This window comes from Geotrypetes seraphini, chromosome 12 (genome assembly GCF_902459505.1).
Source record: "Geotrypetes seraphini chromosome 12, aGeoSer1.1, whole genome shotgun sequence".
Classification (NCBI taxonomy): Eukaryota; Metazoa; Chordata; class Amphibia; order Gymnophiona; family Dermophiidae; genus Geotrypetes; species Geotrypetes seraphini.
Window position 1 is genome coordinate 23,145,181 of NC_047095.1, and position 21,566 is coordinate 23,166,746.

General features: G+C 43.1%; 1 protein-coding gene across 12 annotated transcripts in view; it reads left to right on the forward strand.

The window, feature by feature from the left end:
• The window catches only part of EVI5 (ecotropic viral integration site 5), a 363,365-nt gene that overhangs the window by 171,697 nt on the left and 170,102 nt on the right, over positions 1-21,566 (forward strand). For all 12 annotated transcript variants that reach the window (XR_004536596.1, XM_033916075.1, XM_033916071.1 and 9 more), the window contains 4 exons: positions 367-501; positions 1,103-1,243; positions 10,579-10,737; positions 18,365-18,511. Coding sequence is in view for 11 of the 12 variants with exons in the window: in XM_033916075.1 (XP_033771966.1) it covers positions 367-501; positions 1,103-1,243; positions 10,579-10,737; positions 18,365-18,511 (582 nt within the window). In the remaining variant the exon portion in view is untranslated. The remainder of the gene's footprint in view (positions 1-366; positions 502-1,102; positions 1,244-10,578; positions 10,738-18,364; positions 18,512-21,566) is intronic.

A 21,566-nucleotide genomic window follows, 5' to 3' on the forward strand; every position in this document is an offset into this window, starting at 1 on the left:
AGGTGCTATCCAGGGACAGCAGGCAGATATTCTCACAACCCCCACCCACCTCCCCTGGTTGGCTTCTTAGTTGGCTATCTGAACTGAGGATACGTCGGGCGGGAAGGCACTCGCAAACTTTTTAAAGTTCTTAAAGCAAAAATGCTTTTGCAGCTGTCCGCATCTGGGCTTTGTGGATGACGTCACTCATACGTGAGAATATGTTCCTGCTGTCCCTGGATAACACCTGTTACGGTAAGTAACTGCTTTTTCTGCTTTTGTATTGGTTTCTATTTTGTCTATTGCTCTACTATACTGTGTATAAAAGCTGATTTAGACTACCACTAAATGCTTCTTAAATAATGTGCATATCTGTTTCTTTTGTAGTATAAGTGCAATCATCGCTACTCTGAAGATTTTGTGCTGCAGCTGGAAAAAGAGTTAGTCCAAGCTAGATTGAAAGAAGCAGAATCTCACTGTGCAATGAAAGAAATGCAAGATAAGATTCTGGAGATGGAAAAGGTGATTCCAGTGGAACAATGTGGACCCTGGTTTTCTAAGGGTGTCTCTCATTCTGTTTGTTTCAAAATTCTTTTCACAATAAGCTTAGCATGCTTCAGTTGTTATCTAAAACTGTATGGGATTTTTTTTGAAAAAGAATGAATCCATATTATAGAATATTCCTAGTAGGACTCTTCATACATTACAAGCTTGCTGCTGAAAGAACATATGGATAGGTTAACACTTTTTTAATATCTAGGTAAAACTGTAGTTCACAAGTGGAGATTACAGTATCTGACTTGAGTCTTTTTGTCTTGATAACTAGATAAAATTACTATTTTGCAATAACAACGGGACAAATTAAGTATGCATCTTATTACATTTAGGTATGGCATTTGTGTTTTAAGATAAATATCTACCTCTTTTAAAAATAATATTACCAACATTACCAACTTCACTAATTATCTTCAAAAGAAATATATTTCAGGCTTCTTCATTAATGTTATTTTTTAAGGAAAATTTACAGGTACTGCAACAGTAAATCTTTAAGTTGGTGCTTATTTAAAAAGCATACAGGCTAACGTGCAGTTTTGTAATGAGAAATTCCCACTTCATGTTCCAGAGAAATAGTTCTTTCCCTGATGAAAACAATGTGGCTAGACTTCAGGAGGAATTGATTGCAGTGAAGTTGCGAGAGGCAGAAGCTTTAATGGGACTAAAAGAACAGCGACAGAAAATAAAGGATTTGGATGAATACTGGCAGGTATTCATATAACCATCTTTGCATGTTTTAAGGTTTTTGTAAGGAGGCCTCATAATGCAATTGGTCATTTGCTTTCTGCATCTATGACCTGAGTATGAATCCTGCATTCTGTTATGTCCTTTCTGGATTCCATACGCTAGGTGTTCAATCCCAACCCGCAATCCATGAGTTGCAAAAATCCACAACTTTTCTGAGCACATGCTCCACCCCCTTAGCCTGAGAGCTAGGAAACGTATCCAATTACAATTTCTGCAAACAATGCATGCAGAAGTCTTTTGCAGTTGTTTTGCTTCTTTTTCTTATTTTACGATTAAAGTTCATTTCTAGGTGGCTTCAGTGCCTTGAGACCCCTTCCTGGTGGTCCCCTGTCAGAGAAAAGGATGCAGTCCTGTGGTGCTGTACTGCTGCTTCACAGAGAAATGCTGGTGGATCTATGGAGCCAGCCTGCTGTGTGCTACCATTTCTAGACTTGGGATCCCTTCCCCTGGGAGTCTGTTTGCCGATGACTTTGTCATGGGTTTCAAGCGCAGGCTGTATGCGTCTGGAGTGAAACCCACCAGGTTTCAAGGTGCAGACAGCCTTTCCCGCCCCCGACCACGTGGACAAGGATCTGTGGGGCTGAGGTTGTAGTTGATCTCTGGCCAGCTGGCAGTCTGAAAATTTCAAGTCTGAATCCATTTGGAGCTGTGTCTGAGGCAGAAAATCCTTTTCCTCCATTCAAATGCTGTTTAAAGCTAGTGACAGTCTGGCACTACATGCTGTGAGTAAACCGCCATTATTTTCTATGGGAACTTCGGAGGTAGCTTGTAAAATGATTTTAAAATCGTTTTTCACAGTTTCTAAGGGTAGGGTTCAGGTCCCCCACCCTCCCCATACTCCAAATTGTAATTTTTTATTTTCGGTTTTTGTTTGTTTTTGCTGTTTTTGGTGTAAATTTGTGAAAGCAGCCATCTTGGATCTTAAAATCTATCTTTTTTCTAACTTTTATTTCTGCCTCAAAACCCCCTCAATTTGACAGAAAATCATTTCAGATGGACTCCCCAGTCCCTAATCTGTTGAATTGATTGAGCTGGATCAGTGCCGGATCAGCGATTGTGTACCACGTGCCTTGGCACACTGGGAGAGCAAGTGATAGCTTTGGACTTTCCCTCCTCCGAGTAATCTTAGGCTGGGGAGCTGGCCTGGGTCTGTGCTTTCTGAAGAAAATCTCGCCTAGAGGCCGTCCTGGAGTCTGGCACAAAATACCTGTGTTCCAAGTCTGGTGACTCTTTTTGTGCGGCGCATGTATCTCAACAGAGCCCTGCCAAAGTGGGCCTTTTCACCAGATTTTATTCAGCAACTCTGAAAGGCATATTCCTCAGACTCTGCTTGTTTGACACAGCTGGTAATAATAATAATAATTTATTCTTGTACTAGTCTTTAAGCCCGTTACATTAATGGGTGCTAGAATAAATGTGTGTGTCTGTCTTTTTCTGTCTCTCTCTCTCTCCTTAGCCGCTGTCTGTCTGTCTTTCTTTCTTTCTTTCTGTCTCTCTCTTTCCTCAGCTGTCCACCATCACCCCTTGCCTGCTCCCCCCTGTCCAGCAGTAACCTTTCTCCCTTCCTTTTACCTTCCCCCTGGCAAGCAGCACCTCTTCCTTGCTCCCCCTGTCCAGCAGTAGGCCTTCTCCCTTCCTTTTACCTCCCCCCTGTCCAGCAGCAGTCCTTCTCCCTTCGTTTTATCTCCCCTCTTCCAGCAGGATCCCTTCCCTGCTCCCCTGTCCTGCAGCACCCCTTCTCCCTTCGTTTTATCTCCCCTCATCCAGCAGGACCCCTTCCCTGCTCCCCCTATCCTGCAGCACCCCTTCTCCCTTCGTTTTACCTCCCCCCTGTCCAGCAGCACCTCTTCCCTGCTCCCCCTGTACAACAGTAGGCCTTCTCCCTTTCTTTTACCTCCCCCCTGTCCAGCAGTAGGCCTTCTCCCTTCCTATTACCTCCCCTGCTGTCCAGCAGCATCCCTTACCTGATCCACCTGTCCAGTAGTACCCCTTCTCCTTTTCCTCCTCCCCCTGTTCAGCATCCGCGAACCCGGGCAGCCTTGGGGCTTTTGCTAGGCTGGCCTACCTCGCATTATTGAAGTGAGCTGGCCTAGCATATGCCCCAAGGCTGCTGCGTTTGCTGGTCCGGGGGTGAGAAGAGGCGTCCCAGCAGTGGCAGTGCAGGAGTCAAACTGCCACTGCCACTCAAGTCGTCACGAGCCACCCCACGCGCTGCAAATCTAATTCGGCACGGAGGCAGACAGCACGGTGGCAGGAATCACGAAACCCTAAGTGCGCATGTGCGCTTAGGATTTTATTATAGAGGATACCGCCAAAGCCGTAATAGTTTGAGGCGGTTTACAATTAGAAATACTGGATGTCAGGGCTTTTTTGGTCTGTTGCACTTGTGGCGAAGCTTCCTATTTGGAAGCCCTCTCGTTTGGCTGCCAGACCTTGATTGTAGTAGTTACCATGCAGATTTTATGATTCTTCTGTCTCCTGCCACTGTATTTATTTTGGATCCGGCTGATGCCTTTGCTGAGACTGGTTTCCTCGGCCACCCTGATTGTCTGTGCTGACCCTTCTTCACATTTTAAGCAGGCTTATGTCTGCCTCTTTATGGATGATGTTCTGAAAGAGCTCCATTTGGATTCTCCACCTTTAATTTCTCAGGCTTCGGTTCTGGACTGTTCTCCTGTGCCATTTTTTCCATTCAGTCCACAGTTCCTTGGTCTGGTTTCAGAACAATGTGATACCCCAGAAAGCTCTTTCCGACCTTCTAAAGCTATGTCTACGCTTTATTACCTGGATCCTGATTTTTGGCAGGTTTGAACAGCCTGAGGTAGATTCTGCCATGGCACAGGTTATCCCAGCGCACAGCCCTCCCTAGTGATGGGGGAGTGAGGTTTAAGTACTCTCAGGATTGCAGGGTGGATGTTATGTTCCAATACATTCTTTTCTAGCTGTATCCTCAGGTAGTGAGCGGCGGTGGCCACTTCCTTTATGCCTGTCATTCCGGCCTGTGCAATGCGTCCTCTGTGGAGGTGCATGCCTGTCTTCTGCTGGTGATGGTTGGTGTGGATTAGATGCCGGACGCCCTTTATGATATCATTTAAGTTCTTAGTACATTTTCTTCTGGTGCAGTGTGTGCGCGCCAGACTTTTTGAATATGTCTTTGGACTGAGGATGCTACCTCAAGGATCACCTTTAGCGGGTATCTTTTCAAGGGCCAGCTTCTTTGTTGGTATAGGTTTGAATGACCTGTACACAGGTGTTGCCGAGTGCCACCCTAAGTCGCTTCCTGTGAACAAGTTTCGCTGGGTGTCGGGAGGACGTCATAGTACTCTTCGTTCCTCTCGCAGGTGTCATCGGTGATGCACAGGTTTTTCCTCATAGAGACATTCCCAGGGCTATGCTTGCATTACAACGGTTCCAATTCCAGGCGTCCTCAGGTTCCTATGCAGTGGCTACACCTAACTAAAAAAAGAAAAGTGCCAATGATGCCAGGGGTCAGGCATGGCTTCCTCATCTTGAAGGCTGACTTTTCACTTTTGTCAGGCCTGGACTTAACTTTCATCGGTCACTTGTTAGTCCTCTTTTGCCTGCTTACGGCTTGGTTTCTAGACTCCGGCAAGTCGACTGAAACAGAGTCCAGGGTCCGCAATACTCTGCAACACCTCTTAGACATCAGGATACTGGAACCTGTTCCTGAACACAGATGGGGTATTAGGCGGATACTCTTATAGTTTATCATGCAGGATTGAAGACCCATTCTGGATCTATAGTCAGTCACCCTCTTCTTGCGAATTCCCTTTTCTGAATGGACAATGGAGTACGCAGTGATAGCTGCTGTCTCTCCAGGAGAGTTTCTAGTGTCCTTGGATCTCAGAGGCTTTCCTCCATATTGCAGCCTGCCCAGAGCATTGTAGGTTTCTGGGTTTCCATGTTCTGCAACAGCATTTCCAGTTTGCAACTCTGCCCCTTGGCCTTGTGACGGCTCCCGCACTTTCATCAAAGTGATGGTAGTTGTGGTGGCTTTCTGCCAGCAAATGAGTGGGGACCAAGTCCACCCTTCCTGGGACAGCTGGTGATCCGGGTTCCATCTCATTGGGTATGAAAGTGCGATGGAGACAGTAGTCTCTGCTGCAAGCGTTGGCAAGTTCAGGAAGAGACACTTAGCATCCTCCCAGTCCCTGGAGTATCTGGGGCTTCTCTTCATCTCCAGACAGGATCATGTTTTTCTTCTCAAGGCACTTAGACAGAACCTTCGACAACAGATCAGAATTCTCCTGGCCTATCCAGCTCCCTTGGCCTGGTTTTATCTGCAGGTTTTGGTGTCTCGGCAGCCTCCTTGGAGGCGATCCCCTGGGTCAGAATCCCATGCGCCCTTGATGGGAGTCCCTCCTATCTTGGTGGTCTCTGCAGAATTTTCTCCTTCAGATGCTGCTCCCCTGGACAGTGCCAGCTAGCAGCAACTTGAGCTGATGGCTTCAGGAGGAAGCTCTCGGCCAGGGCTGGCTTCTTCAGATTTCCAAGTTGATGACTGTTAGGATGGATGCCAGCCTCCTGGTCTAAAAAGTTGGTTGACCAGTTGTCTGGAGCTTTGAGCAATTTAGATGGTGCTATTCACTCTCCAGGCCCTTCTGAAAGGACCAGTGGTGCAAGTTTCTTTGACACCATAGCGGTGGCATATGTACATCACAAGGGAGCTCTAGTGTTCTCTCTCTTAGGCCAGAAAGATCTTTGGCATTCCACTGGATGGGGGCACATCTTCTGCCTTTCTCGGCAGCCCATGGGGCTGGAGTCGATAATGTTCAGGCATACTTCCTTGGTTGAAAGTTCCTGGACCCAGTAGCATGGCCTCTTTCGCAGGAAGTGTTCCATTTGATTTTACAAGAGCTAGGGTTAGCTCCAGAGGGATATGTTGGCTTAGGCAGAGAACTTGAAGGCCGGGCATTTTTTGGTCAACAAGCAGCGAGGAAGCTAGGGCTGGATGCCTTGGCTGGCTCACGAGTTCCTTTATGACGTTCCCTCCGTGGTCTCTGGTTGGTCGGGTCATCCTCCGGATAGCAATTCATCCCGGCCTGGTATTTCTAGTGGCTCTGGATTGGTCTCGCTGCCTGTGGTATGCGGATCTCGTATGTCTTCAGCAGGACGAGAAGTTCCGGCTCCCTCTTCATCGATATCTTCTCAGTCAGGGACTGGTGCCAATGGAGAACCTACAGCATTTTGGTCTTATGGCATGGCTTTTGAGTGCTCAGCCTTGATGAAGCGCAGTTATTCTGATGAAGCTTGGTTATTCAGAGGTAGTTATCTTGAATCTCTTGCATTTGAAGAAACCCTCTACTATGGCTTTTTATGCCAAAGCCTGGAAGGATTTACATCAGTGGTATGCTAGGGATCAGGTGGAGCCTGAGCAGGCTCCAATTTCGGTAGGCCTGGCTTTCCTTCAGGACGGTTTAGATGAAGGTCTGGCAGTCGCCTCCCTGAAAGTTCATGTTGCAGGCCTTTCGTGTTTTCGAGCACGAAAAGGCACTAGTTTTCTTATTGCTTATCCAGAAGTGACCAGGTTTATGAGGGGGGTACTTCATCTGCGTCCTCCCTTCTTTCTTCCTTTCCCTTCGTGGAATCTTAACATCATTTTGCAGACACTTGAAGTGGCCCCTTTTGATCAAGACTATCTTTTTGGTTGCCATTGTTTCAGCACGGTGTATTCAGAGCTTCACGCTCTTTCGTGCAGGGAACCCTTCCTCTATATTAAGGATGCAGTGTTTTTCTCCGTACTGTACCTACCTTCTTGCCGAAAGTGGTCTCTTCTTTCCATGTCAACCAGGAGGTTAAGTTGACTGTATTTCATCCAACATGTTCAGAGCGCAAAGATCAGATCTTACGCAAATTGGATGTCCAGAGGGTCTTGCTCGATTATTTGGAGTGGATTATTTTCAGGCTGTCTGATCACCTTTTTGTTCTAACTTCTGTGCTTCACTGTGGTAGGCCAGCATCCAAGTCCTTGATCGCTCGATGGATTTGAATGGCCATTTCCTTGACTTAGCAAGCAGCTGCTGATCTCGCTTAAAGCACATTTGATGAGAAGTATGGCTGCATCGTGGGCAGAATCTCGTGCGATTCATCCTGATGAAATTTGCAGGGCGGCTACTTGGTCCTCTCTTCATACTTTTACCGAGTGGATGTGGATGTGGCTTCGCATTCTGATTTCCGTTTTCAGTACCTCAGGTTTGAGGGAAGGCTCTATTGTCCCTCCCTAGCTAATGTGGCTTTGGTATGGCACATGGAATGGCAAATGGAATCCGGAAGGGACGTAACAGAATGGAAGATTAGGTTTATACCTTTGATAATCTTCTTTCTGTTAGATCCTGGAGGATTCCATACAACCTGCCCTCTCTGTATAGACTCAGTTGTTTGGAGTAGCCTGCTCCTTTCTATCTCGGTTATTCTCCTTACAGGCTTGAAGATTTTCCAGCCAGTTGCCAGATCCTGTGGGATGTTTCTGTGAGTATGCACATTACTGAAGGCCTTTCTTGGGGGGGCTCGTTGCACATTTTTGGCTTGTTCTACATTGTTCCTCAATGTTTTTCTGAGTTGCCTTTGTGCCTGTTTATTAATATTTTGCAGAGCAAACCAGTTCATGAATTACTTATGTTGATGGGGATTCTCCCCATACCCATTTGTCATGGATTTGTTCAGGTATGTTGCTTGGCTTTGGGACTTAAATAGATATGTTTCTTAGCTTTCAGGCTAAGGGGGTGGATCTTGTGCTCAGAAAAGTTGTGGATTTCTGAAGCTCCCTGATTGTGGGTTGGAATCCTCAAGGAACTAACAGAAGATTATTAAAGGTATAAACCTAATCAGGATTTCTGTCAGATAGCTGGCCAGTTTAGCCATCCATCCACTTTCAGTAAGTAAATGAGTACCTGGCCTTAGCTATGTGGTAAAAGTGACCGGGGAAGGAGATGGCAAACGACCCCGCTAAGTCTGTCAAGAAATTGCCACCAAAGTGGCAGCCCCCATAAGTAATTTGTGACCCCATAAGTAATTTGTGCACAGGCGACCCTTTACCTAAAAATGTAGAATTTTCTGTCTAGAGATATATAAGTAAACAGATTGAGTTTCAGATAATGTACGGTTACCAAAGTTTCCAATATAGACATTAGTAGACAGTATTACTCTATTGTCTAATGTAGTCTTTCAAATCTTAAAAGAAAATCACACAGCAGTTCTCCCTCCGTTTTCGCAGGGGTTAGGGGCAAAGCCAGCCTGCGAATATGGAGAAATTGCGAATAACTATTTCTATGTATTTGCCCAGGCTCTGCTCAGCTTTGCACTCTTTGCCACCCGCCTCAGTGATCCGTGCCGCGCTTTCTCTTTTTCTCATCTCGGCGGCGCCTGCCAGCAGCTGTTTAAAAATCCGAGGACTGTTTCTAATTCCCCCTTGTGCCTCGGAAGGGGAGAAAGGGAGGGAGGGGGAGGGAGCTTTGGTGTTTGTCGCGCACACCTCAGCCCTGTTCCAGGAGAAACCTGTCTCACCGTGTGCATGCTGCATTCTGGGAGCTGGCAGGGCAGGGGAGCTGACGCAGGCTCTTTGGATGTAGCCAATCGGAGATGGAGAACCAGGGCTGGAAGGGGCGTGATGACACTGATTGGCAGCTACCCTAGCCAATAAGATGTCAGCACTCTGGGACTAACTCCGCAACAGGAAGGAATAGGGAGGGATGAAAGGCTTGCCTATTGAGAGAAGGGAAAACTTGACTGACTGCACGAGTGCCCTATCAAGATGCAAGAGGGTTTCCCTCCCCCTCCTACACTGAAAAGAGGCAACAGGAGAAACCTGTCCATCATGACAGTTACCACAATGAAGGGTGTGGTGCCAGGGACAGCTGGTGGACAATTAGAAGGGGTACGTGACAATCAGAGCTTTCTGCAAGTCAAAGGCAAGAGTAACAGCGTGCTGTCCGACAGCCACAAGGGAAAAGTAAGTTTATTGCTGTGGGCGCGGGACCGGGGAAAGCCATCAAAACAAAAACTGTGGGAAAACCATCAAAACAAAGACCGTGAATATTCGAAATCGTGAATACGGAATAGCAACCACGAATACGGAGGGAGAAGTGTACTATATATTTATAATAACATTGATTTATATAACTGTTTTGTTCAAATAATTTTTATTGAGCTTAACACAGAAAAAGTACAGAAAATCCTTACAGATAAATACAAGCTCAAACTATTTCAATTAAACTCCCCCCATCTCCCCCTCCACAGGGTGTCTCCAAACAGTTCGTGGTGCTACAGGAAACGACTTAGGGTCCAACAGCAGAAAAACTGATATAAATCACAAGTTCAGAAGTCGACTCCTTGACAAGGGAGTCATTGTAGTTCAGAGGGGCTCCCACACTCGCTGAAAGGACCGTCCTCGTAACGAGGAAAAGTCCACAATCTTGATATATCATTTTTATGGCACAAATGTATTGGTACGTCTCAGACTATATGCAAATGAGCCTTATAACAAACTTTTACAAGACTTTATTGATAGGTAGTACTATATATTTGTTTCTACACATGCCTTGTAAACCAAAGAAAGGAATTAAGAACTTGAGGTCTCAGGGAATTCTATTTCTGGGCTAGAAGAGCTTGACCCAGAGTTTAAGACTCTTGCACTAATTCATTTTTTAAAAAAATTAGCAAATGGTGCCCTGCACATTAAAAAAAAAAAAAAAATTGCTTTTTCCAAAGGTTAGGTTGATGGTCTGGATTAGAAACTGCTTGATGATAGACAACAGAGGGTAGTAGTAAATGGAATTCACTCCAAGGCTCAACAGAGGTAGCTTCTGATTTAGATAAAACCCAAAGGAGGAGGAAGGAACTATCAGATAAAAAAAAAAAAAGACATTTATTTATTTTTAAAATTTATGAATTGCTTAAAACTAAGCGATGTACAAGAACATTACATACACAGTTTTAAAACACAAACAAACTTCTCTTAATACCAAAATATCTGAAAACAAACAGTAACCACAGAGTTTAGAGAAAAGTTTTACAAATAATAGCATTTTCAATAATTTCTTAAAGGACATACGATCTTTGCATGCTCTCATTGATGATGTCCTTTTATGAACTTTAAATTATTCTATGTTCATACTTGCAACAAAGTGTGTGTGTGTACTGAAAATGAGCAGATATACTTCATTTTCTTTAGATGAGCCATTTATAAGCATCTGGTATGCCTAAAATGTTATGGATTTTTGGAGAAAATAAAAATGATCAATATTTAAAATTTTAGAGTAAATTTGCGATTTTGTTTAGCGGCATTTAGCTCGTACTGCTGGAAGATGGAAAGATCCTCCTAGAAAAAATACAGTGAATGAGCTTCAAGATGAATTAATGACAGTGCGACTAAGAGAGGCAGAGTCTCAGGCTGAGCTAAGAGAAATGAAACAGAGGATGATGGAAATGGAAACACAGGTAAGGTTTTTGTAATGTGTTTTTATCAGAATAACCCATTAAATAATGTTGTAACATACTAATGACTTATCACATAGTATGGTTGTCCCTTTAAAGCAGGAGTAGGGAACTACGGTCCTCGAGAGCCGTATTCCAGTCGGATTTTCAGGATTTCCCCAATGAATATGCATTGGAAGCAGTGCATGCAAATAGATCTCATGCATATTCATTGGGGAAATCCTGACAACCCAACTGGAATACGGCTCTCGAGGACCGGAGTTCCCTACCCCTGCTTTAAAGTATCAGTTTAACATGCCCAATTCAAAAATCAGGTATACTGTTAAAACATTAGTTCCCTATGTATTTCTTTGTATCTATCTGTAAGGTACCATACTTTTAGCTGCTTTCTGACTCATGAAAATGTTCAGAAATTTCTGTATTCAATTTCTGTATTCTAGATAGAGCCAATGCAGAGAGGCCAAGTATAGTATAAGGTGAACTATTCATTTTCTGGTGCATTTAACCCCAAAATTAAGTTTAGTCTGCTGTATGCCTTACAATGGTATGCAAATTTGCTGGCTTGGACTTCCATATTTTTATTTATTTATCAAATGTATATTCAACTTACATTCCTAGACAGATGATAACTATGCATACATAATTAGAAAACTAGACAACATGAATAACAACTTAAAAACAAACAAAATAACATGATAACCAAAACTAATCTTAAGGTGGCTAAACAGGTTGAAAAAGTGACGGCGAAAGCTAGAAGGATGCTAAGTTGCATAGGGAGAGGTATGGCAAGTAGTAAATAGGAGGTATTGATGCCCCTGTACAAGACTTTGGTGAGACCTCATTTAGAATATTGTGTACAATTCTGGAGGCCACACCTTCAAAAAGATATAAAAGGATGGAGTCGTAAGATCTCAATCTTTATACTTTGGAGGAAAGGCGGGAGAGGGGAGATATGATAGAGACGTTTAAATACCTACGTAATATAAATGCGCATGAGTGGAGTCTCTTTCATTTGAAAGGAAACTCTGCAATGAAAGGACATAAGATGAAGTTAAGAGGTGATAGGCTCCGGAGTAATCAAAGGAAATACTTTTTTACAGAAAGGGTGGAAGATGCATGCAACAGTCTCCCAGAAGAGGTGGTGGAGAAAGAGACTGTATCTGAATTCAAAAGGGTCTGAGATAGGCACATGGGATCTTTCAGCGTGCAAATCATTTCCATGCAGACTTAATAGTGAATCAATCACTTTTGGAAAATTTGCCAGAGAATCGGCCAACAGCGATTGAGTCACTATTGTTAGTGAATCTAGGCAAATATTGGCACATGACCATCAATTGAAAAAATAACAAATTGGCCATTTTACTGCTGTGGTAAAAATGGCCTTAGCTTGTGTGAAAAACTTGCATAAGGGCACACCCAGGCCACTTCTACTGCAGCTTACACTGATCTTCAAAAAAGGTTCAAAGGGGGACCCAGGAAACTACAGATTGGTGAGTCTGGCCTCGGTACGGGGAAAGATGGTAGAGGCGCTGATAAACGACCGCATCATTGATCACTTTGACGGGCACGGGCTGATGAGGACCAGCCAGCATGGTTTCAGCAAAGGCAGATCTTGTTTGACGAACTTGCTGCACTTCGAGGGAGTAAACAGGCAGATAGACAAGGGCGACCCGGTCGACATTGTATATCTGGATTTTCAGAAGGCGTTCAACAAGGTTCCACATGAATGACTACTTGCAAGCCATGGAATATAGGGTGAAATACTCACATGGATTAAAAACTGTCTGGAGCATAGGAAACAGAGAGTGGGGGTAAATGGACAATACTCGGACTGGAAGAGCGTCTCCAGTGGGGTGCCACAGGGCTCGGTGCTTGGACCCGTGCTCTTCAACATCTTTATAAACGATCTGGACATTGGTACAACGAGTGAGGTGATTAAATTTGCGGACGATACAAAGTTATTCAGAGTAGTGAAGACACAGGGGGATTGCGAAGATCTGAAACGTGACATAATCAGGCTTGAGGAATGGGCATCGACATGGCAGATGAGGTTCAATATAGATAAGTGTAAAGTGATGCATGTCGTTAACAAAAATCTCATACATGAATACAGGATGTCCGGAGTGGTTCTTGGAGAGACTTCCCAGGAAAGGGACTTGGGAGTTCTGATCGACAGGTCGATGAAGCCGTCCGCACAATGTACGGCAGCGGCGAAAAGGGCGAACTGAATGCTAGGAATGATAAAGAAGGGGATCACGAACAGATCGGAGAAGGGTATCATGCCGCTGTACCGGGCCATGGTGTGCTCTCACCTGGAGTACTGCGTCCAGCACTGGTCGCTGTACTACTCAAAAGGATCCAGAGAAGAGCGACTAAAATGGTTAAGGGGCTGGAGGAGTTGCCATACAGCGAGAGATTAGAGAAACTGGGACTCTTCTCTCTCGAAAAGAGGAGATTGAGAGGGGACATGATCGAAACATTCAAGATACTGAAGGGAATAGACTTAGTAGATAAAGACAGGTTGTTCACCCTCTCCAAGGTAGGGAGAACGAGAGGGCACTCTCTAAAATTGAAAGGGGATAGATTCCGTACGAACATAAGGAAGTTCTTCTTCACCCAGAGAGTGGTAGAAAACTGGAATGCTCTCCCGGAGTCTGTCGTAGGGGAAAACACCCTCCAGGGATTCAAGACAAAGTTAGACAAGTTCCTTCTCAACTGGAAAGTATGCAGGTGAGGCTGGGCTTATTTAGAGCACTGGTCTTTGACCTAGGGGCCGCCACGTGAGCGGACTGCTGGGCACGATGGACCACTGGTCTGACCCAGCAGTGGCAATTCTTATGTTCTTAAGTTCTTATCAAATCCCTTTTCCCTTCCCTACTTCCCCATAAATATAGACTTAAGACTGGAATGTTGATATTTTGCCTTATGTTTACTTTTTGTTTAATTTTATATGTAGTTGATCATTTTGCCTTTTTGCTTGTTTTGGGAAATTTGGAAATTAAATTAAAAAAACAAAAAGAGTTTTCAGCTATGTACCGTATTTTCACGAACATAACGCACACCCGTGTAAAACGCGCACACGGGTATAGCGTGCGGGAAACCGACATATATGTAAAAAAAATTTTATATACCGCGCACACCCGTATACCGCGCATGCTGCCCCGACTCTCCCGTCGCCGCCCGACTCTCCTTTCCCCCGCCCCGACTCTCCTCTCCCCCTTGAAGTCCTGTCCCCACCCTGAAAGCCTGATGCCCCCCCCGACGTCCGATTCACCCCCCCGCAGGACCGCTCGCAACCCCACCCCAAAGGACCGCTCGCACGTACCCGCACCCCCACCCCGAAGGACCGCTTGCACGCACTTCCACCCGCACCCCCACCCTGAAGGACCGCTCGCACGCCCACAGCCTCCCGACTTCCCCCCCCTTCATCATGTAGAAGCTCCTACCGGTGTCCTGCTGCTTCCTCTTGGCGGTCCCGGCCCTTCTGTGAGCCCTGCGTCTGCGCTGCTTCGTCTTCCGGCGGTCCCGCCCTTTCTCTGAAGTCAGAGAAAGGGCGGGACCGCCGGAAGACGAAGCAGCGCAGACGCAGGGCTCACAGAAGGGCCGGGACCTCCAAGAGGAAGCAGCAGGACACCGGTAGGAGCTTCTACATGATGAGGGGGGGGTCGGGAGGCTGTGGGGGTGCGAGCGGTCCTTCAGGTTGGGGGTGCGGGTGGGAGTGCGTGCAAGCGGTCCTTCGGGGTGGGGGTGCGGGTGCGTGCAAGCGGTCCTTAGGGGTGGGGGTGCGAGCGGTCCTGCGGGGGGGGGGGTGAATCGGACGTTGGGGAGGGAACTATGTAAAAAAAAATTTGTAAAACGCGCTCACGCATGTAACTCGCAAGGTTATGCACGGTTTGTAAAAACCGTGTATAACGCCTACGTTATATGCGTGAAAATACGGTAGATCAGTGTTCTTCAACCTTTTGACACCTATGGACCGGCAGAAATAAAATAATTAATTTGTGGACCGGCACTGGTCCGCGGGTCAGCAGTTGAAGAACACTGGGCTAAATCGTGCCCATCTCCACCTTGGACCCCACCCCCCCTAATAGTACTAATTATAACACCATTTTTTCCATTCATTTTTCATATATACACACAATATAATCGTATTAACACCACATAATGGTTAACCACAAAATTAAAATACATAAAGCACACTGTATGCTTTTCAACCTTCATTCCTACCAAAAAACAAATAACCCCATGCAAATGCAGGAACAAAAACTAAAAGTACTAATATTTACAAACAAACCCTAAGATGCAAGACTCTGCAAGCAGTATAACCCCAGAGTAAAAGAAACAAATGCATTTCTTCCTGAAAAGACAGCAAATGTAAATCAATCACTAAATAAAAAAATAAAAGCATTCCCCCTACCATCGTTGTCTCTCTCCCTCCATGTGCCTTGTCTTCTGGCCTGTCCCCCGGTGTTATCTTTGGGCCAGTTCATGGTGCGATCAACGCGGTGTCTTCGGGCCGGCTTCCTGAGTGCTGCAGTGCACAAAGCTGTGGGCAGCGGCTCTTCGCGCACGTCCCGCACCTCATCTGGAATCCTTCCCTCTGACATTGCGACTTCAGAGAGAAGGCTTCCAGTTCAGGCGCAAGACGCATGTAGGACCCTTTTCCCACAGCTTTGTACACTGCAGCACTCAGGGAGCCGGCCCGAAGATGTTGCATTGATTGCACCATGGACCGGCGGCTGAAGAACACTGTCTTGGGCCCGATGGACGTGCCGGCCCTAGGAACCGGCAGAAAATTTCTGCAAACTCGCACCGATCCATGGAGCGGCGGTTGAAAAACACTGATCTAGATCATACAACGCTGATTATATTTTAAATATGGTTAAAGATCTTGCTACCAGATGATCACCTCTTAATCTCACCTGGTGAGGTCACTTAGAAACCATAAAGATGATTATCTCTTCAAAGATTAATTATGTGCTCAATATGCTACCCTTCCTTTTTCAGAAGTCCTTTTATTCTACTGTTGATACGCTCCTTACCAAGTTTTTATGGAGCAATAAACAACCGCATATTGGTATTCATAAACTAAAGGCAAATAAACATGTGAGTGGAGTTAATTTTCCCTGTTTTTTCCAATACCATGTTTCGTTCTTGATGTGGCAAAGCTTGTTGTGGCTCTACCCTGATGTGCTGGATGATCCTCCCTGTTGGCGACTAATGGAACAGAATTTATATGGCAAGCATTTTTGAAAACTTTGGCTGGTATGGATCTGCCACCATCATTAAAATCAAATCTTCTGTTAGCCTCCACCAAAACAGCTTTCTCCTTTTATGGATAAACTAATGGATACTCCTTGGTTCAACTTGATTGAAGATCCTGTACGGAACATTCCTCAAATCAAAATCCAACATTGCACCATATCATGGCATCAATGGCAACAATGCAGAATATGGTCTTTGAAACACTTGCTCATTCACCAATGATGGATGACCTTTACTGAAGTGTCGTCACCATATCATATGCCCATTAGTCAACAGTTCTGCTGGTTACAGCTCACGCATTGTTTAAGGAAGGCGTATTCAAATGAGGTTGCTTTATCCTCGATTCCTGATATACTATTGTATACAGATAAATTCTCTACAGCTAAAGGTATTGTGTCTTCTTGGTACAAACTCCTTCAAGCGAAGATCTATACTGAAACGTTTACTAACACTTCAAAATGGTTTGATGCTCTTACTGTTCCTACAGACTCCATAACATGGTATCACATATGGACACATCTCTTTAAATCCATTAAATCTGCTTCACAGCTTCAGTCCATGTATTTTCTACTTCACAGAGCAACTTGGACGCCAATTCTCTCCAACAAAATCGATGTTGCCACTCTTTCTCTATGCTGGTCATTCAAATTGCAACAAGGTTCTCTGGAATATATGCTCTTACAGTGTCCTCTTCTTCAAATTTATTGGGAATGAGTATGTCACACTATAACAGATGTGCTCTCTCTTCCAAGAAATATTACTCATTCCCAAATCATTTTTGGTTGTCTAGATGAGTATCTGCCTTTATCATTTTGTGCTATGGTTACTCTTGCCTTACAAAATGTATTACATAATTGGAAAAATCTTTCTGAGACAGATTACAACACATGGTGGAATACACTTTGTCTGACAGCTAAATATGAAAGGGCTAATGCAGAAAAATCTAATACTTTCAGCTCCTATTATAATACTTGGGAGCCTTTATTTTCACATTGTAATACAACATATTGATCTTTGGTATTAATAGCATTATGTAGATTGTATCTCTTGAACAATCATGTTGGGTATTGCTTTATTATTATACTTTTCACATACTTTGTATGCAGCTCATATCACTCTTGTACTATGTATGTAATATACTATTTCATATGATGGCTTTATTTTTCTCTATGCTTTCTGTTGTGCACTTGGTTTTCTGTATCTTACTATTAAAATAATAAAACTTGAACTGGAAAAAAAAAAAGAGTTTTCAGCTGGTATGTGTTAAATTCCATTTCAGAAGTTTTCCATATATAGTAATTGGTTCATTCTATATTCTTTATTTAAAAGATTTCCTTGAAGAACTTTCTTTAGCCATCAAGAACACTTGTTTCTCTTGAATTTATATTTACATTCTTCAAGTTTATTAATTTTGATATCCCGCAAATCATATAACAACTAAGTGGCTTTCAATAAAAAAGATACAAATAACTAATAATATCAAAAAATAAAACTGTAAACAATAAAAATTATATAAACAGTGTGCAACACAAAGGGATGGAGGAAAGAAATAGAATTTATTATAGAAAAGTGAGGGAAAGGATAACACACAAGGTCTGGGGATGCTCTATATCAGTGGTCTCAAACTCAAACCTTTTGCAGGGCCACATTTTGGATTTGTAGGTACTTGGAGGGCCGCAGAAAAAATAGTCAATGTCTTATTAAAGAAATGACAACTTTGCATGAGGTAAAACTCTTTATAGTTTATAAATCTTTCCTTTTGGCTAAGTCTTAATAATAATTTTGTAATTTATATCTAAAGAGACATATGATCAAGAAACTGTTTTATTTTACTTTTGTGATTATGATAAACATACCGAGGGCCTCCAAATAGTACCTGGCGGGCTGCATGTGGCCCCCGGGCAGCAAGTTTGAGACCACTGCTCTATATGCTTCAACTGGTATGATTGGTATTACAGATTATAAGAACAGATGCTTATGAGTAAGCATCAGAAAATAAAAACGTTTTGAAATCTTTCTTGAAAGTAACGAGAGAGGTCTTAAAAAACTCTTGAGAAATTTATAAAGATAAAACTTTATTAAAAGTAAACATTACTTTTCTCCCTTAATTTAGAAACAAAAAACAGAGTTTATGTCATATTGGTACTTAAAACCATGTGTGCTTCAGGAAGAGACATCAGTAACATGTTAAAATAAGTCTAAACCTAATTGACAAAAATGATTATACCATATGAGTGCAATGACATACTTCAAGAAGCAGATCAATGCCCGCTTTTTCAATTAAGAGAAGTTGTGAACATCTACTTAAGACCTGTGTGTGATATTCATCTTTTGTTGCATTTTTTTGTTAATTTTTTTTTTTCAGAATCAGATCAATAGCAATCATCTCCGCAGAGCTGAAAAGGAAGTTGGCAGTTTACAAGAAAAGGTGCAACTTTTGTCTGCACAGAACAAAGGTCTTCTTGCTCAGCTTACTGAATTAAAGCGCAAACAAGCTGAAATTGATTGCAAGGTGAGTTAGTTGACATCCTTTATTGAATGCTATAGAGAATTATCATATTTATTGAATAATACCGAGAATACTATGATGATAAATTTTGTTGTTTAAGATCATTTTTCTATTGCTGAGCAGGGCAATCAGATACACAGTTGGATGATGAAATTGCAAAGTTCCAATACAGAACAGCTCTCTCAGAGCTGAGAACTAGTATAAATGCCTGTTTCCCGCTCTATTGCTGTTTTTTAATTTCTGATGCTATTGAAAGGTAGATTCCTAGTGGCTGTTTCACATTGGATATTACAATTGTACTTCTCATACTCATTCACACATCCAACAGAATATGGTTTGATCCCTGAGGCAGATAGTAACCTCGCTGAATTATGGCTTATGTTCGGTCTTTTTAAAGTTGATGCTTTATTAAAATGAGTTCTTTTATCCCTTGGATAGTGGAATTTCTTTGGTCTGTCACTACTGTTTTTTGGATCCTCTTCACAAAGGGTTCTGCTTTCCTTCCTTGGCTTCATCTAAGAATATGTGGCCCATCTTGTGCACAGTGGTTTCTTCAATCCTTTTAGTTTTATTTCTGCTCTGCTTAATGAATGGAAAATCATCTGTCCCATATTTTTGGGAGTTAAATGCTTGTTTATCTTCTGACAAAAAAAATTATTTTGTGCTGTTTGCTTATTTTATTTTTCTTCATTCTGTGAAGTTTAGTGCAGACCACTTTGAGATTCTGACCATGTCCTTAGTGTTGACAAAAGATCTAAAACTTTGATGCCCATCTCAGGTGTCATATCTAAGGGTTAGATTATAACCAAGCGGAATGCAAGTACTTCAAGAGCTCATAGGCTCCTGCTTAAGCAGAAAGAAGAACAAAGATTAGCTTCTGCCTAATTAAAAAGATCCTTCTCTGTGAATGTCTCTTGCATAGTGATATCAAAAGTCCAGTTGTCAAGGGACAGTGCCATGGATCCTTCAGACTGGCGCAGGTCTTGGTTGAGACTTTTGAACCTGAAACACTGATGTTTTTAGTGCAGTCATACAGGTACAAGGCGACTTCAAATTGAAAAAATGGAGAATTGCTGTTATATGAGCACAGATGACATTCAAAATAATATGTTTTTGTGAAAGCAGATACAAATCCCTACTCACATTACCTTTGCCAAGCTAAAATCCATGGCAAGAACACAATGCTGTTGTATTCCCTTCACCTTTGTTCCTTTTTTGGCTGTATATGCGGTATTTAAAGATTTTAATAAACATAAACATCAGTTGGAATTTGATGCAACACCACCTCTTCATCTGCACAGAGGCAGTGTAGATGCTTTAATTTGCCAATCATGGCACAGGCTTCTGTTTTATCATCCCTGTGCAATGTCCTTTCATTCCACTTTCAGAGAGAAATCCTTCAGTATCTACTCCAGTGTTAGTATGAGTCCCCCTTGCAAGTATCTCTTCCTCTGCTGAAAAGGCCACATTTATTATTGCAGAAAATGTTCTGACTTTGTCCAGGACTGCTGCAAGAATCTTTTAGGTGTAACCTACCAGACCAAGTGTAGGCCTCTCAGTCTAGTGCAGTGGTCTCAAATTCGCGGCCTGGGGGCCAAATGCAGCCCGCCAGGTACTATTTGAGGCCCTCAGTATGTTTATCATAATCACAAAAGTAAAATAAAACAGTTTCTTGATCGTATGTCTCTTTAGCTATAAATGACAATATTATTTAAAGACTTAGCCAAAACGAAAGATTTATAAAATATAAAGAGTTTTACCTCATGCAAAATTGTCATTTATTTAATAAGACATTAACTTTTTTTTTCTAAGGCCCTCCAACAGTGTCCCCTCTAAGCGGGCGGGTGGTGTGAGCAAAATTTTTTCCCCGTGCGCTAAAAATATCGGGCGCCAGCACCAACTCGCCCGATTCTCCTCTCGCCGCGGCCTGCCATCTCCGTACGCCGTGCGCTGTGACGTGACATTGTGCGCTGCGAGGCAATATTTTGTGCGCCAGCGCACGCCAGCACAGCTTAGAGGGAACACTGCCCTCCAAGTACCTACAAATCCAAAATGTGGCCCTGCAAAGGGTTTAAGTTTCAGTCATCTCAAGATCCATAATTTCATTTTTGTTCAATTCTGTTTTCAGAACCATAGGAAAGACAGTCTTTATCTGAAGTCTGAGAATTTTCAAAGTGACCTGAAGGTTTTCCCAGATCAGGATTATATCCTGTGAGATCATTACTTGAGGTGAAAGAGTTCTCTGCAAGGATTCCTTCTGTTCCTCCTTGATATGAGTCTCTTTATGAAGAGGTTGTTTCAGTAGATTTACTGGTAGATTCCTCTTTCCTTGTGACTGACATTAGGACATTGGTCTGTTATTTTTAATAACTTAAAATATGTAGAACCTCCAAAAGCCATGTTGGCAGTTCTTATATCTAGGGTTTTTTAATCAATATATTTTTATTGAAATTAAATGTATAATAGCATAATACAGTACTATGAAGGTATGTTATCTGAGGCAGTGGGGAGAGTGTAGCGCAGTGGTTAAAGCTACAGCTTCAGCACCCCGAGGTTGTGGGTTCAAACTCATGCTGCTCCTTGTGACTCTGGGCAAGTCACTTAATCCCCCATTGCCTTAGGTACACCAGATAGATTGTAAGGCGCAGGGACAGACAGGGAAAAATGCTTGAACACCTGAATAAAGTCATATAAACCATTCTGAGCTCCCTTCGGAGAATGGTATAGAAAAATAAATGTGACATCATCCACAGATCCTAGTTACTAATAGTTCAAAAGTGTACTGTCACTTTAAAACTTCTTCAAAAGTCTCACGACTGCCCATACTGCATGTGCGCCAGTGCCTTCTCACCTGATGTCAGCTCGCGGGACCATCAGTTCTCAGTTTCCCTCTTTGTGTCTTCGTGACTTTATTTTCTTCAGTATTTCATTTTCCTTTTCAAATTTCTTATTCTTTATTTTTCTTTAATTTTTTTGCATTTTTTGTTTTTTGGACCTTGCCTCGTGAAGCCTGTTTTGGGCTGGGATCGTTGATTGTTTTTTGGTATAACATCTACTC